The sequence below is a fragment of the Seriola lalandi genome, unplaced genomic scaffold (assembly GCF_002814215.2).
Source record: "Seriola lalandi dorsalis isolate HSWRI2012SDOR001 ecotype SW California unplaced genomic scaffold, Sedor1 jcf7180002054889, whole genome shotgun sequence".
NCBI classification, from domain to species: domain Eukaryota; kingdom Metazoa; phylum Chordata; class Actinopteri; order Carangiformes; family Carangidae; genus Seriola; species Seriola lalandi.
Genome location: NW_019525441.1, coordinates 1,267,659 through 1,288,642, shown reverse-complemented (window position 1 = coordinate 1,288,642; position 20,984 = coordinate 1,267,659). Strand labels below are relative to the sequence as shown.

Sequence of the window (20,984 nt, the reverse complement as noted above, 5' to 3'; positions counted from 1 at the left end):
TGCAATCCCCTCAAATAATTATATGTACTCTCTGAATTCTGACACAGTTATGTGAAACAAAATGTTTCTACGCAGTTAAAACGTCACTGTGACAAGGCACCGGTGCAACTTCTTCTATTTCAAGGGAAGCTTTTACATTTATGGGACTTAAGAGATAGGTCCATGCATAATGCACAGGGACAGGAGTTCACCAAGGCATGTCAGAAAGGGCTGCATGTAGCAAACTCAACAGGGGGGCTGTGTTTGAATGTTTGAATGTGTATTTGTCTTTTTATATGCCAACCCTTAAACATTACAGTTGAATATATGCATATCCTAAAGCTTTTTTAAGACCATATATAGTGAATTAATTTAATCACTTACAGACATTTTCACACTTTCCACACAACAATTGTGTGAGTCAGTGAGGCACTTCTGTTTTTCCCAAGGGAGCACCCTGAACATATAATTTAGTTCCGATTACACCTCTAATCAAATACTGGGGGCCAGCACAGGCCAATTTAAATAATGTTTTCAGTGCTGTTTATTCCTCAAGTACAATCATTTCAGCTTAATCTCCTCCTTAAAATCACCTGTGATGCAGTCCCTGCCCACATATTCACAGTGCTACTGCTTGCAACAGAGGAAGAATCTGTCATCTCAGAGCTCTGTTAAATTTGTCCTGTCATGGCTATCTTATCTGTGTTGTATATTCCCAGGTACTCACTTAAACACAGGGCTCTAGAGGAACATACCTACGCTGAAGGCCCTGCAGGGGGCTGTAAATTAAAGAGCTACAGCCATTATTGGACTTTAACATCCAGGAAATAAAAGTGATGATAAACAATCAGCATCTTGGGATTTGAGAAAAAAAAAAAAAAAAAATGTAGCTGTGCAGACGCACACACAGAGCAGACGTGTATTATGGGAATCACACACATACACAAACGCTCCACTTGCACACACGTATACAGTGACTCTCAGAGGAGGTACTAGTCAGCATGTTTTCAACCAGCCTCCACTCTGACGTAAACACCTCATTCGACATCTTGCCAAGTGTTCTGTTCTTCTTTGCCCCCCCCGTACCCAAAACCCTTATGAAAGCCTCTGCCTGGCTCAACAGCAGGGTTTATGCTAAAATTTGGGCTTCAGAGAAGATCACCTGCATGTTAAGCCGTGCAGCAGATGAACCGCCTCTATCCAAGTGTCAACTCTCAACTCACAGTGAGAGAGAAAGAAACGGGGAGACAGGAGGAGGATGGAAGAAGAGGCAGCAGCAAAGTCAGGGTAAATAAGGCATGAGCCTGTTACAGTTCATGCCTAAACAGCAGGAAGCGAATGACACACCTGCATACAAATCTCAGTGCCATGTACCAAACTATAAAGAGGCAGCAAAAATGTTATTTTAGAGTGTATTTTAGAGATACTTTAGAGTGCATGTGAAACTGTGACTCACATGATGTAAGAAGTGGTAACGAAAGAGAAGATTTTAAGGACAGAAGGAAAAAAAGAAAAAAAAAGATGCCAGTGCTCCATCCATCTCTAAGGTTTGCTGACATTAGGGAGTTGCATTCCCAACTCGACAGAAATCCAGTTAATCCTCAGACGTGATGATGGACACAGTACAGATGTGAGTGCATTTGTGTGTGTGTATGTGCGCATACCAGCACGCGCTATCCATATGACCCTTCCCAATCGTCCCTGCTGGGGAGGACTTGAAATGGGAGTTTCTCCAGCTTGACGGCTCTATCAGTTAAACCAGAGAGAGCGGGAACTGAGAGCCAGAGAGATGGCCGCCGATAGGAAATACTGAAAACCCACTCAGTCAGACAGTCGGTCAGCCTCAGCCACTTCAGAGCCACTCATCACCAACATTATCAACACATCACAACGGGCACACTTTAAACTTTTACTGCCGCCTCAGAAACACATGGTCAACGTGTTTCTTACAGCTTCTGTGCAGAACTAACCCCCCCTTTTTAAGTAATTTGAAATAACCTCCAGATATGTTAATTTAAATCACTACTGCTAAGTGGCCATCTCGAAAATATTTCCTGCTGACATGCCTTGCAGCAATCACCTTGAAAGGCCATCAAGTCATTAAGTGTGTTCCTGGCTTCATTTAAAGCTACACAAGCAAACTTAAGCAGCTCAGATGTCAACACACAGAAACCAATACATTTCAAATGCCTATGTTTACCTTTCAAGGTAGCCTGAATCCCTCTGGAAAAGCTAAAGATGTCCTGCAGCTTTGACTGTCACTGCTGTTAAAAGGTTTTTCAAATAGGGTTGAAATGTTGTCCTTAGGCATAGCGGTGCTTGAGCTAAATGCTAATGTTAGCATGTTAACATGCTCACAATAACAAAGCTAACATGCAGACATTTAGCGGTTAATGTTTACCGTTTTCATCATGTTAGTTTAGGGTGTTAGCATGCCAACATTTGCTGATTAGCACACAACACAAAATACAGCTGAGGCTGATGGGGATGTCTTTAGTTTTGGAAATATTCAGTTATAAATTAAAGCACTGTACACATTTTTTAACTTGATGATGGTGCTAGATAAAAGGTTAGGGGATCACTGAAGTTATATTATATTATTTAATTTAGTTATTATTATTTTTCATGAATGTCAGTACCAAATTTTGTGGCAATCTGACTGATAGCTGTAGAGATGTTTTTCTCAAAACCACAAAAATCAACCTCATGGTGGTGCAACAGGAAAAGTTAGGGGATCACTGAAGTCAGTAGGATTCATCATCTGGGCACCATCAGTGGACACCTGTACCAAATTTCATGACAATCCATGGGGACAAATAAAGTAGGCCCTATCCATCCATAACAAACAAGGAACGAGGAAAAACAGGCTCTCCTGGTGAACAGGTAGGGAATATGTGTCCACAATAAAGGGAAATGAATTCCCCCCAAAATCCATCCATTAGTTGTTAACATATTCCCCTAAAATAACAATATTTCAGCCTTATGGTAGCGCTACTAGGACTCATTATGCGTCATCATCTGGGGACCATGAATTTCTGTATTAAATTTCATGACAATCCATCAAACTGTCGTTTCCATCTGGACAAAAAGGGATGAAAACGACCTTTCAACAGACCACTACTGGCAGCCATAATGCCACAGTGCTAGCATGGCATGAACACATTATGGCAGTAACGAGTAGCTCCAGCTTTAGTTTGAATTTTTTAATGAGGATTGTCTCCTTTAGTCATCAGAGGAGATTTCTCACCAGTTCCACCACACCCATCACAAATCCACAGGGTCTAAATTAGCGGGGCTGGTACACTTGTTTCGTAACATCGCCTTGCAATTAACACTAACGAGACAGGTGTATTTATATAGTATTTATATATAACAGCAGCTTTCTGCGACTTTCAAATAAATGTGAAATGCCTGCGTGTGTCACTTTCTGTCTCCTGCAACAAGTTCTGTAAACAGCAGCATGGATGATTCATAAAAGCAGAGAAGTCATTCACCACCTTCCAAGGACGTTTTCTAACCTCACATGCCTGGATACCAAAGAGCTGACACACACCAACACCCACAGTGAAGAGTTTGTGACAGTGTTGATGACAGACACATACTCCGATGAAAGGAATGAAATACCTTGGTAGAGGATGACAACTCATTCTCTTTTCCGACATGATACTCTCAAACAAATACAAGCTCATACATGAATGAATAAGGTCAAATTCAATGTGAGCGCTCCAAACTTTCAATCTTCCTCAAACTTTCTCCAAGGACACAGAGAAGACAAACTGAAAACCGCAGACAGCAACCAGATATTGAGACGAGATGGGCTGTACCCATGTTCGGTTATTGTTTCCAACTGGGAGTTGGAGTGTTGTGAAGGTCGGTAAAGCTCTTTGATTAAGACAAGGGATCCTACGAGGGTTTTACCCAGCTAAATTTAGACAGAGCCTGGCACAGTGAGTGGGAGAGGTAGAGGATCTAGAGGATGATGAGACGGATGGAGAAAGACAGATGAGAGCATGGAGAATGAGAGAGGAAGAGGAAATATAAAGAGGGGAAAAAAAGAGTGATAATGGTATGTGAGACAGGGGTAGAAAAAGGATCAGTATTAAACAAAAGAAAGGAGGAGAAAAGGAGCATGGTGTAGTGAGGGAAAGGGTGAAGCAGTGGAAGTGAGGGAGCTTAATCGTCATTGAAAGTGACTCAACACTAGCTACTGCCAACAGGCTTGACATTATCATCCGGTAAATCTGCAAATCAGTTGCTGGGAAGTCAGAACAAGCTACCGTTCACTGAATGTCACAGTGCAGGTTGAAAATGTAGTGAACACTTACAGTGGTCACTTATGCATATAGTGGCACAAAGTCCTACCCCGCTTTCAGGTTAGCTTCTGTTCCATTAGCTAGCTTGCTCAGTGTTATTTCTCAATTAGGGTTTCTTAAATTGTTTTGTTTTGAAAGCTTAAAGGAATACTCACTTCATTTTTGGTCAATACGCTCATTTGCTTTCTCGGTAAGAGTTGGTGAGAAGATCAATACCGCTAGTTGTTATTAAGAGCCAGCTGCTGGCTAGCTTACCTTAGCACAAAGACTGGAAACAAGTGGAAATAGCTAGCATGTGTCTGTCCAAAGGTGACGAAATCCACCTACGCCTGGAAATTCATGGTGATTACAAAACTCCACACACACCCAATGAAGGATCTGGTATATAAACTACTTTTTTTAAACTTTGTTTATATAAATTGACTAAAAGAATAAAATACAACATGTTGATTAGTAGGCTTTATAGGTGCTGGTTTATCCCTGTTTCCAGTTAACCATCTCTATCTTTAGCCACATATTTAATGGACAAATGAGACAGTGGCATCAATCTTTTCATCTTACTCTTGGCAAGAAAGAAAATAAGCATATTTTGCATGTTGGAAAATTCATTTCAACTCAATACTGGTGGTTTCAATCTATATGATAATAAATAAATAAATGTGAGTATATATTACTGTTCTGGAAAATAAACATGAACACAGTGTTATTTTAACCAGGATAAAAAAGCAGATTATTTTGTTAGCATGCAACAACTATAGCTCCCATGGAGCTTTGACAGTGCTATTGTGGTGAAGACTCTTGGGATGTGTTGTTGATGAATGCTAACAAAGACAAACAGCATTTATCACAGATTCCATTATCATGATATGGACATGTTTATCCTGAATAAATTTGCAGCCACATCACATATGAAAACATTCTTTCAAAGTAGGGCAAACTGCTTTTCAGACTGACCATGTCGCTAACATGAGATGGATATTGTGGCTTAGCAACACTGATGTGCAGATGCATCAAAGACCACGTAAGTCAAGGGAAAATACAATATAATCCTTATTATGTGAATAATAAGGCTGTTGAAAGGCCAGTGTCCTTTCTGCACTGCTTAATTCACCTTTCAGTGCTAAAGCTCTTGCTAAAATTAAAAACTGTAAGTCACTGCCCTTTTCTCATTGATGAGTGTTGCTGAGTGGCCAACTTAATTATAGTCCACTAGACTGAAAGCAGAACATCACAGCATCAGCTCCTTTGCAAGCCAAAAAAGATCTTTGTCCTAATAAATGTCCCACTGTTATGGATGTTCCCATCTCGGGGGTTCAATGTGCTGTATGCACCTTTTCCGACTGATCCCTGCACATGTGTTGATGTAATTCTCGTTTAAATCATGAAACTAAATGTTATGTGAGTGGTGATGGCCTTAAGGTTGGAGAACTGGGCTTGAAACCAACAGACTGTTGGCTTTTATCCCAATATAAGCAGCAGAATGTGGGTTGTGAAGTTGAATAAATCGAATGCTCCCATCAAAAAGCCTCTGAAAAAAGTACTTTTAACCCTCAGCTGCTTGGAAACCAGCACTAGGGGACTATGGTTGTACTAGGCAGATCCCAGATGGGTATGTGTGTAACAGAGTGTGAGCGAAGCAGAGTGCTGCAGGAAACCAAGCCTTCAGAGGAAACATTCCCAGGATAAATGGAGGTTGAACAAATGTTAATTATCCAGTTCTGTGTACAAATCTTTTCCCTGGCTCAAACCTGACAGATAACAAACAAGAGACTGAACATTTCTGTTCTCTCTTGACAAGATTGTCAGGTTATGTCACTCTATTGTGGATTGATATTCCCCTGCCAGGTGAGTGAATAAGTGCCAGAGGAGAGAACAAGTGGGGTGTTCATGTGTACAAGTCTATGTTTTCAAAGTGGATGTGAAACAAAGGAAGAGGTGTGAGACAGGGCCTATATATATTCTCAGCCCAGGGATTAAGGAGAGAGAGACATTAGTTCCAGGCCATTTTCTGTCTGCATCTGTGTTTGTTTATCCACAACCCACTTCATAATCTGTCTGCACGTGTCTTCTTCCCATCTGAAATACAAGTAATTCAGTTTTCTTGAAGACGCTCACAGATTTTAACCAAGTTTTCTTTCCTCCATCAGTCTATGAAGTATCTTTGGTTAAAAGGTCCCATATTGTATTAAGTGAGACTTCCATGTGTTTTTTGATTATAAAGAAGGTCTACGTTCTATATTAATACTGTGAAAATATGAATGCGCTCAACCCACAGACTTCTGAAACTTTGTGATGTCACAACAAAGCAGTCACCACTATCAGCCATGCCCCAAGCCCAGCCCACCCTGTAGCCACCATCCAGCCCTGCAGGGTTTGGTTTTTGGTTATTACCTGGAATCTGCTATATTCCACTCAGAGCCTCTCTTCTGATTGGCTCACCAACCTGTTTTTACTACAGCTTGGGGGAAAGCTTGAGACAGATGTAAAACTACATTGAGATTTTTTTTAGTAGTTAAAACCACAAATTTACCTTTAATGGATATAAACACTTCAAATAAAACACTAAAAAAGTGTAACATATGGGACCTTTATAAAAAACTCTTTGCTCAGGCTTCTAGACCTTGAGTCATCTTACATATCATATGTAGCACAATGGGCACTTTTATTCCAAGAGCCATACAGCAAAATAAATGTGTTCATATTTAGTCAGGGTGGCCACACTGGGAAGGAAACCTCCAGTACCTGGGATCCTACCTGCTTCATTAATCAATGTTTTCTTGGGGTGCCTCGGTGGCTCACCTTAGAGAGTGTACCATTAGGACTAGGTCCTTACCGCAGTGGCCTGGGCTCAGATCTGGCCCATGGCCCTTTGCTGCTTGTCATCTGCTCTCTGCCCCCAACCTTCCTGTCTCTCTCTCACTGCTACTCTAATAAAGTCATAAAATGACAATGATGAAACCACAGAAAACTAACACCAAAATCTGCAGCTTTACGCAGCTATTTAGCCTCATGTAACTTGTCAATTCACATCAGCTGTAGGTGTGTGTAGCCTCATTGTCTGCTGATAAATCTGTTTTCCATTTTTACCACTAATGAGCTTATCAGTGCAGGTGGACAGGGGAAAGATGCCAGAAAAGGGGAGAGAGGAGAGGAAAAAAAGAAACAGGGCGGAGGGAAGGAGGGGTGTCCCACCCACGTCTCCATTCAGTGTAAAGGTTAGGCTTAATGAGCTGTGGGCTTCAGTTAAAAAAACATTTGGAAGCTTGCTGTTGTTTAAAGGAGATATGGCGTAAAAGGCAGAGACACACAGGGGGAGAAAAGGGGCTGTGTTTCCATTTAACTGTTGAGTAAATTACATGCTGGAATGTTGCACAACAAAGAATGTTAATTACTGTGGCTGTGTATTCAACAGCTGTGTTTAAATTAACCTGTGAAATAAAAATCTATAATTTATATACGCCCTACAACCATGTACACTACCACAAAGTGGTACATGTTTTCAATATGTAAATTTCACTGGTTCATGTATGTTTTGTGTTGGATATTTATTGCATACTTACATGAAATATAATGTAGGACGTACAATGATTTATGCATGCATTACATATATGACAAATACAAAAAATAGCGTATATGCAAAAAGGTTACTATAACAAATTATAACGTATGCATGAATACATACAAGTTTTCAGTCAAGAACTTAAATATAAAAAATAGTTTCGATTGGTCATCACACAACATCCACATAACACAATTGTCCAAAACCATTACTGTCATCACTAGCAGAATTGGCCAATCATATAGCTATTATCAATAAATAATATGCCACTTTTGAATGGCATGATTATATTTGGATACAACTGTGAAGTGTTACATGTACCACTTACTGTCTGTAATAAATGAGTGTTAAACTGGTTTAAATTCATGAAAATATTCATAATTTAAATATCACTTGCAACACAGTTTAGACTTTTACAATGAGATATTTTCTTCTGATTGGTCGACTAGACGCAACACAGACAATTTCTACTCTAACAAGCACAACTGATCACAGAGAGACAGTTCAGCCTCACAGAGTTTAATCAATTCAACACAGCAGCATGCCACACTGAACCACTGCCATGATGAGTTCAAGTGATTTCAAGTGTTGACTCCTTCCTATATTCTCACTAAATCTTGTATGACGTGACAATTCTTGCTTCATCAGATGTTCCTGCCCTGACAGTAAATTCTGCCTATAGGTGCTGTTAATGTGACTCACAGGCATGACTCATGAGCACAAAAACAAACCACAATAGTCAGGTTGTCATGGTCTGCGCTGCTTAGGGCAGCATAGGTTGGCACCCATATTCTTTGTGACACCACCGCCCACTCATCTTGACTCCCCTGTTGGACTCGCAGTCATCTTTCTTGTCTCTCCTCTCCTCTGTTTCGGGCTTCAACTCCTCCAGTCCACATTCACATTATCTATCTCTGTCTCTGTTACTCATTCCACAGCTCTTACATCTTTTTCTCACATCAATATGAGATATATACTGGTTGTTTTTCTGCTTGGATCATGTACATGTGTTTCTGCTGATTTCATGTGTCACTATTTAATTGTGAGACTAGGAGTTTGTATAAGTTTCTCACAAGCTTTCAATCCAACCACCGCCCTCCAGCTAGACTCCCTTTACCATTTTTCTGTATTCTCCAATAAAGATGAAAGGCACTACTTTAAACGTGGGGGGAAAAAAACTAATCCACTTGCCTCTCAGGTTTTCTAATGCACGAAAATGATTTTTGGAGGTGAAGCCATTTCCTAATCCAGGCTCTGCTGCTGGCCTCACCTATTGAATATCAATTATTAGGGAGGAAGTCAGAGTCAGGCAATCCATCCATCCAACAAAGCCAATACTTTTTCAATCCAAATAAGAGTCTCTTCAGTCACTGTAGTGAAGCGTTTGTTGTGGGAGAGAGAGAGCAGCAACAGTCAGGATGTAAATACAACACCCTGTGCTAACTAGATGAGGACTTTGCCAAGTGTCTGTGTGTCTCTGCCTGCCTGTCCTTGTCTCTCTGTCTCACCAGGACTCAGTGCTGGCACCCACAGTGTCTTGCCCCCCCTTCTTTCTTGGCACCAAAGGCTCAGTGGCTAAAATGTGGCCCTTGCTAAGCATGCAAGCCCCAGTAAATTAGAAAGGGGATAACTGGAAATCATTCTGTAGTGGAGCTGGAGTGGGAGCTGAATAAAAAGGAAAAGAAAAGTCAGTTTGCACTGCCTGACGACAATTCATTTCAATCATAGCAACTTGTAAAACAATAGCAAATCACTTATCATAGCTTGAAAAGGGTCGTGCACATAGTAAATATGATGGACAAATGCTCAGGGAAAACATGCATATAATATCTACAGTATATTTCTTATTCATGTACAAGTGTTTACACTGCCAAATTAGCTAAAATGCCCCTCCAGCAAACAGACATATTCTTTTCCAAAGACTGCGACACACACACACACACACACACACACACACACACACACACACACACACACACACACACACACACACACCTGAATATCTAAAAATACTGTCCATTTCAAGCCTTCCAAGGTGGCCATGTGGGGGACTCTGTGGGTTGCCTGGTACAGCAGAAAGACCCTTTTAAAGAAGTGAATATGAAAGAGGGAACACAAAAGAGTTATAAAAGAGAGTGGACGGAGAGAGAGAGAGAGCTGCCCTGCAGTCATTTGTGTTCTCCCCTTTGTGGCTCTCTTTTGTGGCTGTGACTATTTTTGTACGCTTCAGACCCCTGGGCAAGTGATGGGAGAGCTGTGAGGCAACTGGACTGTATGGAGCAGATATAGACTAACCGGAGTTATACACAAATAGGGTTCAAACTACAGTCAACAACAGATTCCTATAACAACTGGGTTATATACACAAGGTGTGATATGAAGAAGAAAAAATAAATTACACCAGGCTGAGGTTGAGATTGGGCCTTTACTGTATGTGTGTGTATAACAGCTGAATAATACTGAAGGCTGTTAGCATGCTCTACATGTATATGTGTGTATGACCACTGAGCCTTTATCTGCCAGTGCAGACTCAGGAGGGTTCAGAGTGTGGGAGGAGGCATGGGCACGACCACAGAATAACAATGAGGAAGGAGGACACAGGAAACACCACGCAGTGAGTGTGTATAAGCATATCAGGCCGTAGAGGCATAGAGGGATAGACAAACACACATATGCAGTAACACTTGCAAGCACATTGAAATAGCTTAAATTGACTTATTGGCTTCACCTAACCTCAACCATAACTGGTACATGCCTCAAACAAGTATGATGCTAACATTACTAAACATTATGAAACATATTCTGAAATATATCTTTGTGGAGACCAGCTTTTCATCCCTGGATGGGAGGCAAAAGCCCACAGTGCAACTGCTTGACACACATATACACAGGTCAAAGAAGTATTTAGCCTAGCAAGAGAAACTGCTAGCCTAGCACTATCATTTACACATGTACAAAAACAATTTTCTCTTTTTTCATGTTAAAAATGAAAGAAAATATTGTGCAGCATTTTTTTTAGCAGTCACTGCAGCACATGTGGCATCTCAAACTTAAAGGGAGTATTTGGAAGTTTTCTCTGCTGGAAGCGGGTGGTGGTGATCGTCACTTGACAAGAGGTTATAATACGTCCTCTGAGCAGTGCTACATCTTCAGGCCTGATTGGAGGCTGCAGTGAGGCACTATCAGAAAGTGACAAGACGGCCCGGGGCTAGCTGGTTAGCGTGCTAATTTCAGTCGAAGAAAATACGTGACAGAGACAAGAGTTGGTGTTGCCTCCTACCTCTGGAGACAGCTCTTGGCAAGTAAAGGAATAGTCTGAAAAGTCTGATGCTGAACTCACAATGTGTCTTCTAGACTGGTAAGTACACAGCTGTTAACGCTAATGCTATGTAGCTATAGCCAGACTAACAAATAGCTCCTTTAAAGATACGGCACTGTATCTGCTTTTATATTATTAATCAGTACAGAAAATACCTAATCAAAGCATGACCGTTCCTTAAGTTTAACTGCATGTTTATTACTGTAACCGTGACAACAAAGGTCCGGTTCGCCTGCTGCCATAGGGGCGGTATTTCAGGAGACACCTCCTATGGGTTGTACAGTATCAGGGAGCAGGGACAGATGACCCGTGTGGTTGTTCAGGTTAGAAGACTTGTTGCTTCAGGTGCTTTTTTTTCTCACTTTGCACTGAGCCTGTTGAGCATTTTCCCCTGTTTCCAGTCTTTGAGGCAAAACAAATCCTGGAGATGAAAGTGATGTCAGTTTTCTAACAGCAGTTGAGGATGACCTATTTTCCAAAATATTGGACGATTACTTTACAGCTGGTAAAATACTAAGATCACCAGTCACTGTCTCTACAGTGTAAATTCATCTAAACAAAATAATGAAGTCATCTGGAACAAAACATTTCAGTTTCTACGAATCTCCCTCTCCCACAGCCTTACAGTGTTAAATAATTAAAGCCTGGGAGAACATTTGATATATTTTAGCAAAGCACAATCTTCTGGTGCGTAAAATACCTTGTAAGTTGTATAGTTGATGTAGTGGTAAATAACAAGGTGAGTATACTGCAAACCTCCAATCAAACATTACTATAAATAAACAGTTTGCCAGTATGAACAAAAACACACCGATATGAAGTGAAATGGTTTTATGTGGTGACCTGGACTCATTTATTAAATGATAGAGGTTGTGGCTCAAATTTTTTAAGGTTTGGTAAGAAAGATAAGATCTGGTTGGTTATCCTTGGTCTAGGTGATACAGGATGTAGCTCACAGCTCTGTAGATTCTTTGATTTGTGCTTGTTAGCAAAGTGGTGCCTCTCCCATTTTACATAAGACTTCTCAGACGAGCACACTCATTACTCATAAGGGCAACATGACATGGAGCCTGAGCTATGGTAACCTCGCTGAGCAGTACAAGACCCAGACACACATTTACAGATTTCCCTACATCAAAGGTAGTGACAGTGAGAAAAGCAGAGGGATAGCACTACTAAGGGAGAGTCTGACGAGGAGAAAATACAGTTTAAAAGAAGGATAAGCGCCAAAAAACCCACAGGCATTAAGTGAGATTCCTCTATGTCTTATAAAGTTAGGAAAAGATTAAAGGATACAGAGAAAGAAGACATAAAACACAGCGAAATAATATAGATATTCGGAGAAAAGGTGACGAAAAAAAGCAACAGAGGGGAAAAGACAGACAAAGATGGAGGGCTGTGATGGAGAGGAGGGAAGAAAGAAACCATTAAGGTGAGTGCTCCTCCTTCTGGGGTGCCTATTTTCTCAACTCATATTGATGGGGATTAAGCGCAGACACCTGAGTCTGGGATCAAGCCTCGATAGAAATGACAGGCTTCCTGTTGCCCTTTAAATCCTTTTAGGAAACAGAGATTACGCCTACACACGCACACGTGTTGACACACAGTATGCATGCACACTCATCCTACAGTATTTCATTAGAACGACGTACAGAAATGTAGTTAAATAGCCTAAATTCTCACATGTACGAAGGCATATTTTCGTCATGAAAAGTCATTCAAACAAGCAACACATCTATGGTATGCAAACTCGCAACAGCCTGCCCAGTCTACACCATACTCAGTAACTCAACAATCTTGCAAATAAAACATACTGTTCAGCACACACACACATACGCACACTCACATACACACACTTTGACCCACTCACATGCGTCAGCAAACGGACCCTTGCTGACAGCCAACATTATGACAGCGCATGACACAGAAGCGAGGCACAGTAAGTAGGGGGTAGATGACTCAACCAAGGTGTTGTATGAGTGAGTGTGTGTGTGTGTGTGTGTGTGTGTGTGTGTGTGTGTGTGTGTGTGTTTGTGTGTGTGTTTGTGTGTGTGTGTGAGTGTCTTCTACGGAATATTCCACAAGGCACTACTTCTACCCAAATCCTACTACGTTCACTGAATTATTAAACTTCATTTAGTCCCGCATGAGTCACAAATGATTCATTATTCTTGTTCCAGTGTCTCGCTCCATCATTCTTAAAAACAAAACTGAGCTGGAGATTGTGGCTTTCAGAGGACATGCTGTTAAAAAGGACTCATCTATATCCAATTAGAGCATCAGAGGCTCGGATGCCCATCTCTCAAGCATAATTACATTATTTCCCCATGCTTGCCCTCAATTAAGTGATTGTGCAGTTCAACTCCTCATTATCCCAGCAAGCATGTGCAATTAAGAGCTCCAGAAAAGAACAAAAATTCCCAAACTTAAAAGAACTCGGGACTTTAATAGTCCTGTCAACACTGTAAACAAATGGCGGCCATCTTGTTTTGGAATACTAACCGTAGGCAGGGGACAATTTAATTAATAGAATTGAACATTCATTATTGTACTGCATAACAGCAGATAAATACTCTCCAATCTGCAGTGTCACACCAACATGAGATTAAGTTAAATATTTTTGTGATAACTCAACTACACACGCCTTCGTTTAGGGCATGGAAGATCAAACTACAAAACTGAAAAATTCGAACTCTTCCCGTCCAGGATACATTTTGGCATTTCACAAAGTTGTTGAAGAAATATTTTGCCATTTTAGGAAATAAAACTATTCATTTTCAGGCAGAGTGTCAGATGACTATTGATACTCTTTATATGGAGTCTGGCTCAGTCCAAAGATAACAAAATGACTCTACCAGCACCTCTAAAGTTCACAGGTTAATCCGTACAAAAATCTCTAAATCAGTTTGCTGTTTTTAGGGTGGTTATGTTCCAGACTTCAGGAAGTTACTGAGCCAAGCTGAGAAATAGCAGTTTCCTCCTGTTTCCAGTCTTTTTAAGCTAATCTAAGTGAACGGGCTGCTAAATGTAGCTTTATGTTTAATGGACAGATATGAGAGTGGTATCAATTCTCTAATCTAACTCTTATAAGCCTAAATGTCAAACTATTCCTTCAAAAGTTCAGAGACAGCTATATCAGAGACGTATTCTCACATTGACTCATACAAACAGAAAGGTAAAGGAAAGTATACATTTCTTAGAAATCAATATTCTTTTGTAAGATATATATATTTCTTCAAAATAAATGTTGGCTTCCCATGAGAATTTAGCACTTCCTGCACACAGTGGTGGTGGATTTCACTCACAGCTTAGATCCGCTCACCGTTACAGAGGGCTCTTCAGAGAGCCAGAAATACACAGCAGATTACTAAAGATACATTTAAACCACAAGCTAACAAAGCAGCTAACACGTGAAGCCAAGATAGAGGTGCTGGTAGAAAAACACGTGATAGTGGCGTGAGTCACATGACCATGTCAGGAGGATATAATCAAACAACCTACTGTAACTGGTCGATAGCTTGTGTTCATTTAAAATTAGCTTGGAAGTTTCAATGAATGTGTAAAACTCATGAGTGAATGAGTGATGCAGTATATAGATAATGACTAGGATACTTCATGTGGAATAATAAGTGGGTGTAATATAGTATATATGTAGTAATGTGTTGAGCCTTCATGCTGAGAAACCACTCAACCGAAAGCACTTTTTGGCCTCCGTTCCAATAATATACTGATCCTACACCATAGAGCACCATCTGCTCGGTGGAACTCAACACACAGTCTTGTGATGGTGACAACACACAGCAGTAACACCACAAAACCAGTCCCAACACCTCAGGAGATAAGCAGGCCAAAAGTGTTTGGTTTCCATGTCGTCGTTAGGCAAGCTAAGACAATGAAGGGGCACACACTCAAATACACAAATGCACACAAGCACACATTTGCCTGTGCATTTACATATTTTCATACAAGCATGCGTCTGATTTAAGAATAAAAGAAATACTGTCTATCGGATGAAAGTTGTGCATTCTGTATAAAAAGAAAAGCACACACGCAAGCACACGCATATACTGCACACACAAATGTACACGGTATTGAGTTTCAGAGTCAAGTGTCAATTGTTTGAAGTGCTCTTTGATGATGAGTCGTCCATTTAAACAACCTAATTTATCTTCACATTTCTGGCTGCCCTCTCCACTAAAGAAAGCTTGATAGTAATGAGACCGGCATTTTAAAATGCAGCATAATTGACCACATCCATTCATTCAGTGGTCAAACATGTGCAAATGTCATTACAGTGTCCATATGGGGAGAACTAATGTACTTAGTACAACTAATAACATGCAATCCTCATTTCAGAGTACTTTGCTAGATGCTTGTGGGAAAAACGCACAGCTGAAAACTCTGCCGCTCCTGATGGTATCTCTACTGTGACCTATTTCAATGAAACATCTAGAGGATGTTTGCGTTCTATTTATATATGACAGAATGCATAAATTACTGGTAGGTGCAGTGTGTTGAAAGCACAGCAAGCTGTGGGGCTTAGGAAAACTGCAACAATAACAAGGTTTCTTACCTCTCCTAAATGGGGAGTAGGATTGAATCCACACAGATTGCACACTGTCTTCTTGCACTCGGTGCAGAGGCTGAAGTTGGGCGTGTCCGATGGTCCGATGTTCAGCTCCACATTACAAAGAGGGCAGCTTTCCTTGGTCGTTGAGGCTGGGGCAGGTGCAGGGGCAGGTTTGGCCGGTGGGGCCTTGTCTTCCTGCTCCACAGAAATGGTTCTGGGGGGTTTCTTGGATTTGGCAGGTGGGGTGTCAGGAGCAGAGTCCGAATCAGGGGGAGATCCAGGTGCAGAGAAGGGGGAGTCAGGAGGGGAACCTGCTCCGGAGTCAGCAGGGGAGTCTGGCGGCGACCCAGGGGGAGAATCTGCTGCCTTTTCGTCCTCTCCAGTGACAAGATTTGTTGCTGAGCTCAAGAGTGACGATCCGAAGCTGAACATCTGAGAAGCAGCAGCGGGAGGTTTTGCGGATTCTGTCAACCCTCCAAAACCTCCAAATAACTTCCCGGTCACCGACTCCTCCTGTTTTGGCGGAGCCTGTGCTTGAGGCTTCGATGTTTCCATTAAACCACCAAAACCGCCAAACAGTTTCCCTGTAACAGACTCGGCAGCTTGTGAAGCAGCCGCAGGAGGTTTAGCCGCATCTGTCAGGCCTCCCAAACTGATACCTCCTAAACCCCCAAAGAAGCTGGACTCCTGTTTGGCCTTAGCAGGAGACTGCTGGGGAGTGGACTTCTGCTGAATGGGACGACCTGTCTTGGGGTCAATTTTGGGGGATCCTACTGAGGAGCCTGGTGAAACTGGTCCAGGAGAGGTAGGACCCGGGGATTTCTGTCTAGGCGTGGTTGGTGGCGTTAACCCTGGGTCGGGGGTACTCTGCTGCTTTATCAGCAGCTTGCCAGGCTTGCCAGGTGCTTGTCGCTGGGGCGAGGGTGGGGCCGAGCCTTGTTTGGGCTTCGTCATGCCAGGGGGATCCATACCTCCCATCGCTCGCTGCATCTGGCAGTTCAGACACAGCCACTCTTTACCCTGTGCAGGAAACAAAAGATGGGTTAGATTTGCCTTGAACAGATTTCCACACTGTTGTGAGCACAGACACCAATGGCATGTGTTATTACAGAATATACACAGGCAGGCATAACCAATTAAACCCCTAAAATAACCATTTTCTTTTTGTTTAGTGTAACATACAGACAAATTCAGAGACATGTCCATTAATTAGTATTTCAAATGATGCTGAATCCTGTTTTCTCCAGTCAAATTGCTTCTTCATAGCATGACAGAATTCAAATCCGGCAAAAGCCACATTAATACTAATCAGTCACTGGATATTTAATTTCAGACAATACGAATATTTTTTGTAAATTTTACAAATAAAATGTTTGTTTTAATTAAATTAGAAGAAAAATATGCTGTTTCTACACAAACTGTTTCAGTTCAGCAGCAACAAAGCCTGTAAACCCGGTGACAGTTAGCACAAAGGCAACTACTATTCATGTATCAATGTCTTTTATTCATCCCCTTTATCAGAGGTACTGTATATGTTTAGACCATGATAAACAGTTGTATTTCATTGTCTTTGTCATGACCACACACAGTATGTCTCACATCTGTTTCTACCATGGTCTTTGCTTAGTGTTAGGATAAGGCCTTGGTTTCCAGTGTTTAAAAGAGTCAATGTTGACAGTTTGATCGCTATCTACATCAGAACAATGTGTGTATTTTTGTGTGTGATGGTACTTATTGCATATAATGTAAACAGAGATGAGGTCAATTCAACCAACCTAAAACATACACTACAGTACAGTATACCATTACCGCAAACAGCATTAAACTTGTAGAGGCCTTATTCAGGATTCAAAATCAAAGGAAACCCACTTCCTGCATTGATTAATCTGCTGAAGAATTGACCCCAACTACATAGTAACAAATCCCATGGAGACGCTCAAGCAGAATGAACCAGTCATTTTGGTATGCTGTAATCATGGCCCACCAGCGTTTACAGTCCATGTGTGACTGAGTGTCCTCACTGGCTGGCACAGTATCTTCCTGTGGCCATGACATGAGTCACCTTGATCAACATTCCCTGGGTCCATATGGTCCCTCTGTTCCTCAAATTGTGTGCCACTCTTATGAGATGCATTTCCTCTGCCAGGCTCAGAGAATAGCAATATGCTGCTACAGTTGGATTCAACAATACTGTAAAAATGTGTACCCTAACAAATGATTTGGTCTAATTTTGCATGCTTATTGCTTTATCCAACTACTGGAACATACTATCCTACATTTCCCTTGTTTCAAATTCAATTTCACCATTTGACAATTTCCTCAACAGAGTGGATGATGTTGATTCAACTAAAAACTACATATGAAGTCTGAATAATAGAGTAAATGAGCTTTTAGGATGTTTTTGCAGTGTAATATGGACAGAGAACATCATGGACATCATTTTATATTTCACACACAACTTAATCATGTGTGACCTTTCACACCCTCTGCCCTCAATGACATGGACTGTCTTGTGTATGATTATTAGATACATGCCAGTCTGGAATTTTGTAAATTTGTAATTTGGGAAACTGACATAGATGTAACACATAACATGATATTTCTGAAGTCACAGTTAGAATAAACTTACAAAAACAAAATGAAAGAAAAAAGGAAGTAATCGCTCTCTTACCGCTGAGTCTGGGGGGCTGAACCCACAAAGGCTGCAGACCTGGTTTTTACACTCAGTGCAGTTATTGTAATTAGGAGGGTCCTTAGATCCGGTGTTCAGCTGGGTGGTCTTACACAGTGGACAGAGTCCACCTCCAGTCTTTCCAGGCCCCTGCTGACCAGGAGGGCCTCCGCTCTTAGCTGGCTCCCCAGGATGAGCCCTGGGGCCAGGTGGTCCTTGCTGCTTGGGTCCAGGCTTCCCAAGTCCTTGTTGTGGGGGGCCACCTTTTTGTGGGGGAGGACCTCCTTGTTTGACACCTGGACCTGGTGGACCTTGACCTGGTTTGGGGGCCTGCCCAGGGGGTCCTTGGCCTGGTGGTCCCTGACCTTGCCTGGGGGCCTGCCCAGGGGGTCCTTGACCAGGAGGACCCTGGCCTGATTTGGGGGCCTGCCCAGGGGGTCCTTGGCCAGGAGGACCCTGGCCTGATTTGGGACCCTGCCCTGGTGGACCCTGACCTTGCCTGGGTCCCTGCCCAGGGGGTCCTTGCCCTGGCCTTGGCCCCTGCCCAGGGGGGCCCTGACCCTGTCTTTGGGGTCCTCCCTGTTGTGGTCCCCTTGGCCCTGGCCCTTGCTGAGGGCCCTTCCCTGGTGACTTTCCTCCCTGCTTGGACTCAGGTGCTGCAGGTGCATCTCCCTCCTCCTCATCCCCAAACAGTCCAAACTTGGGCATGTTGACATTGTCGCCCATTGAGGATATGGAGGAGGAGACAGAGGAAGTCATAGATGACACGGCACTGAGGGGGTTGGCCCCGCTGAGGAAGCTGGAGCCAAACATGCCGGATGACTTGGTCTCAGGGTCTTTTGGCTCCTGCCGGAATCTGGATTCAAAAAGGCTGAGGGATGAGGGACTGCGGCCCGGTATGGGCTTACCAGATGGACCCTGGTTGAAGGCGTCTACAGTTCGGCTCTTACTTAGACCTGTTGGGCCCCTGGAGGCCCCTATCTGCTGGGTTCGCTGGGCATCAGATTCTGAAGGTCTGGAAACAAGAAAAAGAACACAGAGATAGTTTTTGTCAGCTGTCGTAATTGCTATTGTGAGAAAACCTTTTAAGCCAAGACCACACCAACTCACAAATGAATCAGTCAAAATAAAAACAACAGACCTGACTGTGAACTAGACTTTAAAATCAATATAGCTCTGAAATATCCTTCAGCTCCTTATCTGTTAAGTTGCAATGGTAATTTGTTTGGTGACATTCAGCTGAAATGAAAACCACAAACACCGATTTAAAGACTCAGATCAAACACAGTCAGTCATGCTTGCCAGAAACAATACTACTCATAGGCTGACATTTACAAAGTCAACCACAGCAACATCAAATTTGTTCAGTACCTTTACGTAATGTGTCTTTTATGACTACCCATAAAGGATGTTACAGGAAACACAGACTGCAAACTAGTGGTAAAAGAAAATGATTTCTCTTTCTTTTTAAGTCTATTTATGTTGCAACATTCTGAAAAATGGCAATCATCCACTTTGTTTTTATTTGTCTACCTACAGTGTTATTAATGCTTTCAACCCATTTGCCATTTTTCATCTCAAACAGTATTGCTCATGATATTAGCTAACTCCACTGCCTCCACTGTAGCATCACTGTGCTAATAATAAAAGTTAAGATCATGGCGCTAGCTCTCAGGCCCTTTCAACACATCAGTGAACACAAAATGTGTAGCTAGCAGCCCCGGGGTAAAGCTGACAGGAGAGTGAATACCACTGAATGACACAGAGTGTAGATCATTGAGATAGAGAGGGAAATGTGCGGCTCCATGGGGGTAAGCTGACACGTCTTTGTTAGCTCAGACAGAGGCAACATACACAACCCACACACACTGCCAGGCACAAGAATGAGAGTCAACAGGACCCTTAGAGAAATGCATCAATGGACTGATTGGATATTGTTTTGTTATTGTACGATGATGCGTGTATGCAACATATAGAGCACTACTGATTCTTGCTGTTGGTTGAAAGTCCCTGATGCTTCTGCAATTATGCCTGAGACAAATTACCTTCCCAGGCAGTAAAGTTGAATGCTGTAATGAATACTGATTCATTTTTACAATGAGCAACTAGGAACACATGACTTTACAGAGGAAGAACCCAGCAAACATTAAAAGCGGTGGTGTTGCGAAGATCCTCTGCAGAGTGGATTTCAGCACCACGGACAGCGACCAGACTCATTCACACTGACGCCTCAACAGCAGAATATGAAATCCGACTTTTAAATAAAACAATCAGAAAGCAGCAGGAGGGATGTCTACGAGTGATGACATTAACGCTGCTGTTCTATTTATAGTCCTATTAATATTGATGCACCCCCCACCCCATCTCTAGCTCTGATATAAATAACAATTCTTCCCCCAGTTGGAGCCAATTAGCAGCACCGCACATCATCCCATTCAATTTGATATCGAGGAATCTTTCACGATTATATTAATAAAATTCAAAATCTGAAATATAATATTGTAATAATGGAGCTGGCAGCAGATTGTTTTCACTAGCAGCTTTCTACCACCCCCTCCACAATAAAGCATTAC

General features: G+C 42.0%; 1 protein-coding gene across 1 annotated transcript in view; it reads right to left on the bottom strand.

Moving 5' to 3' along the window:
* pcloa (piccolo presynaptic cytomatrix protein a) overlaps nt 1-20,984 on the bottom strand; it is a 59,321-nt gene that overhangs the window by 37,217 nt on the left and 1,120 nt on the right. The window contains exons 2-3 of the mRNA XM_087180092.1: nt 18,412-19,426; nt 15,744-16,760 (exon numbers count right to left, since the gene is read on the bottom strand). Coding sequence (XP_087036218.1) covers nt 15,744-16,760; nt 18,412-19,426 — 2,032 coding nt within the window. The remainder of the gene's footprint in view (nt 1-15,743; nt 16,761-18,411; nt 19,427-20,984) is intronic.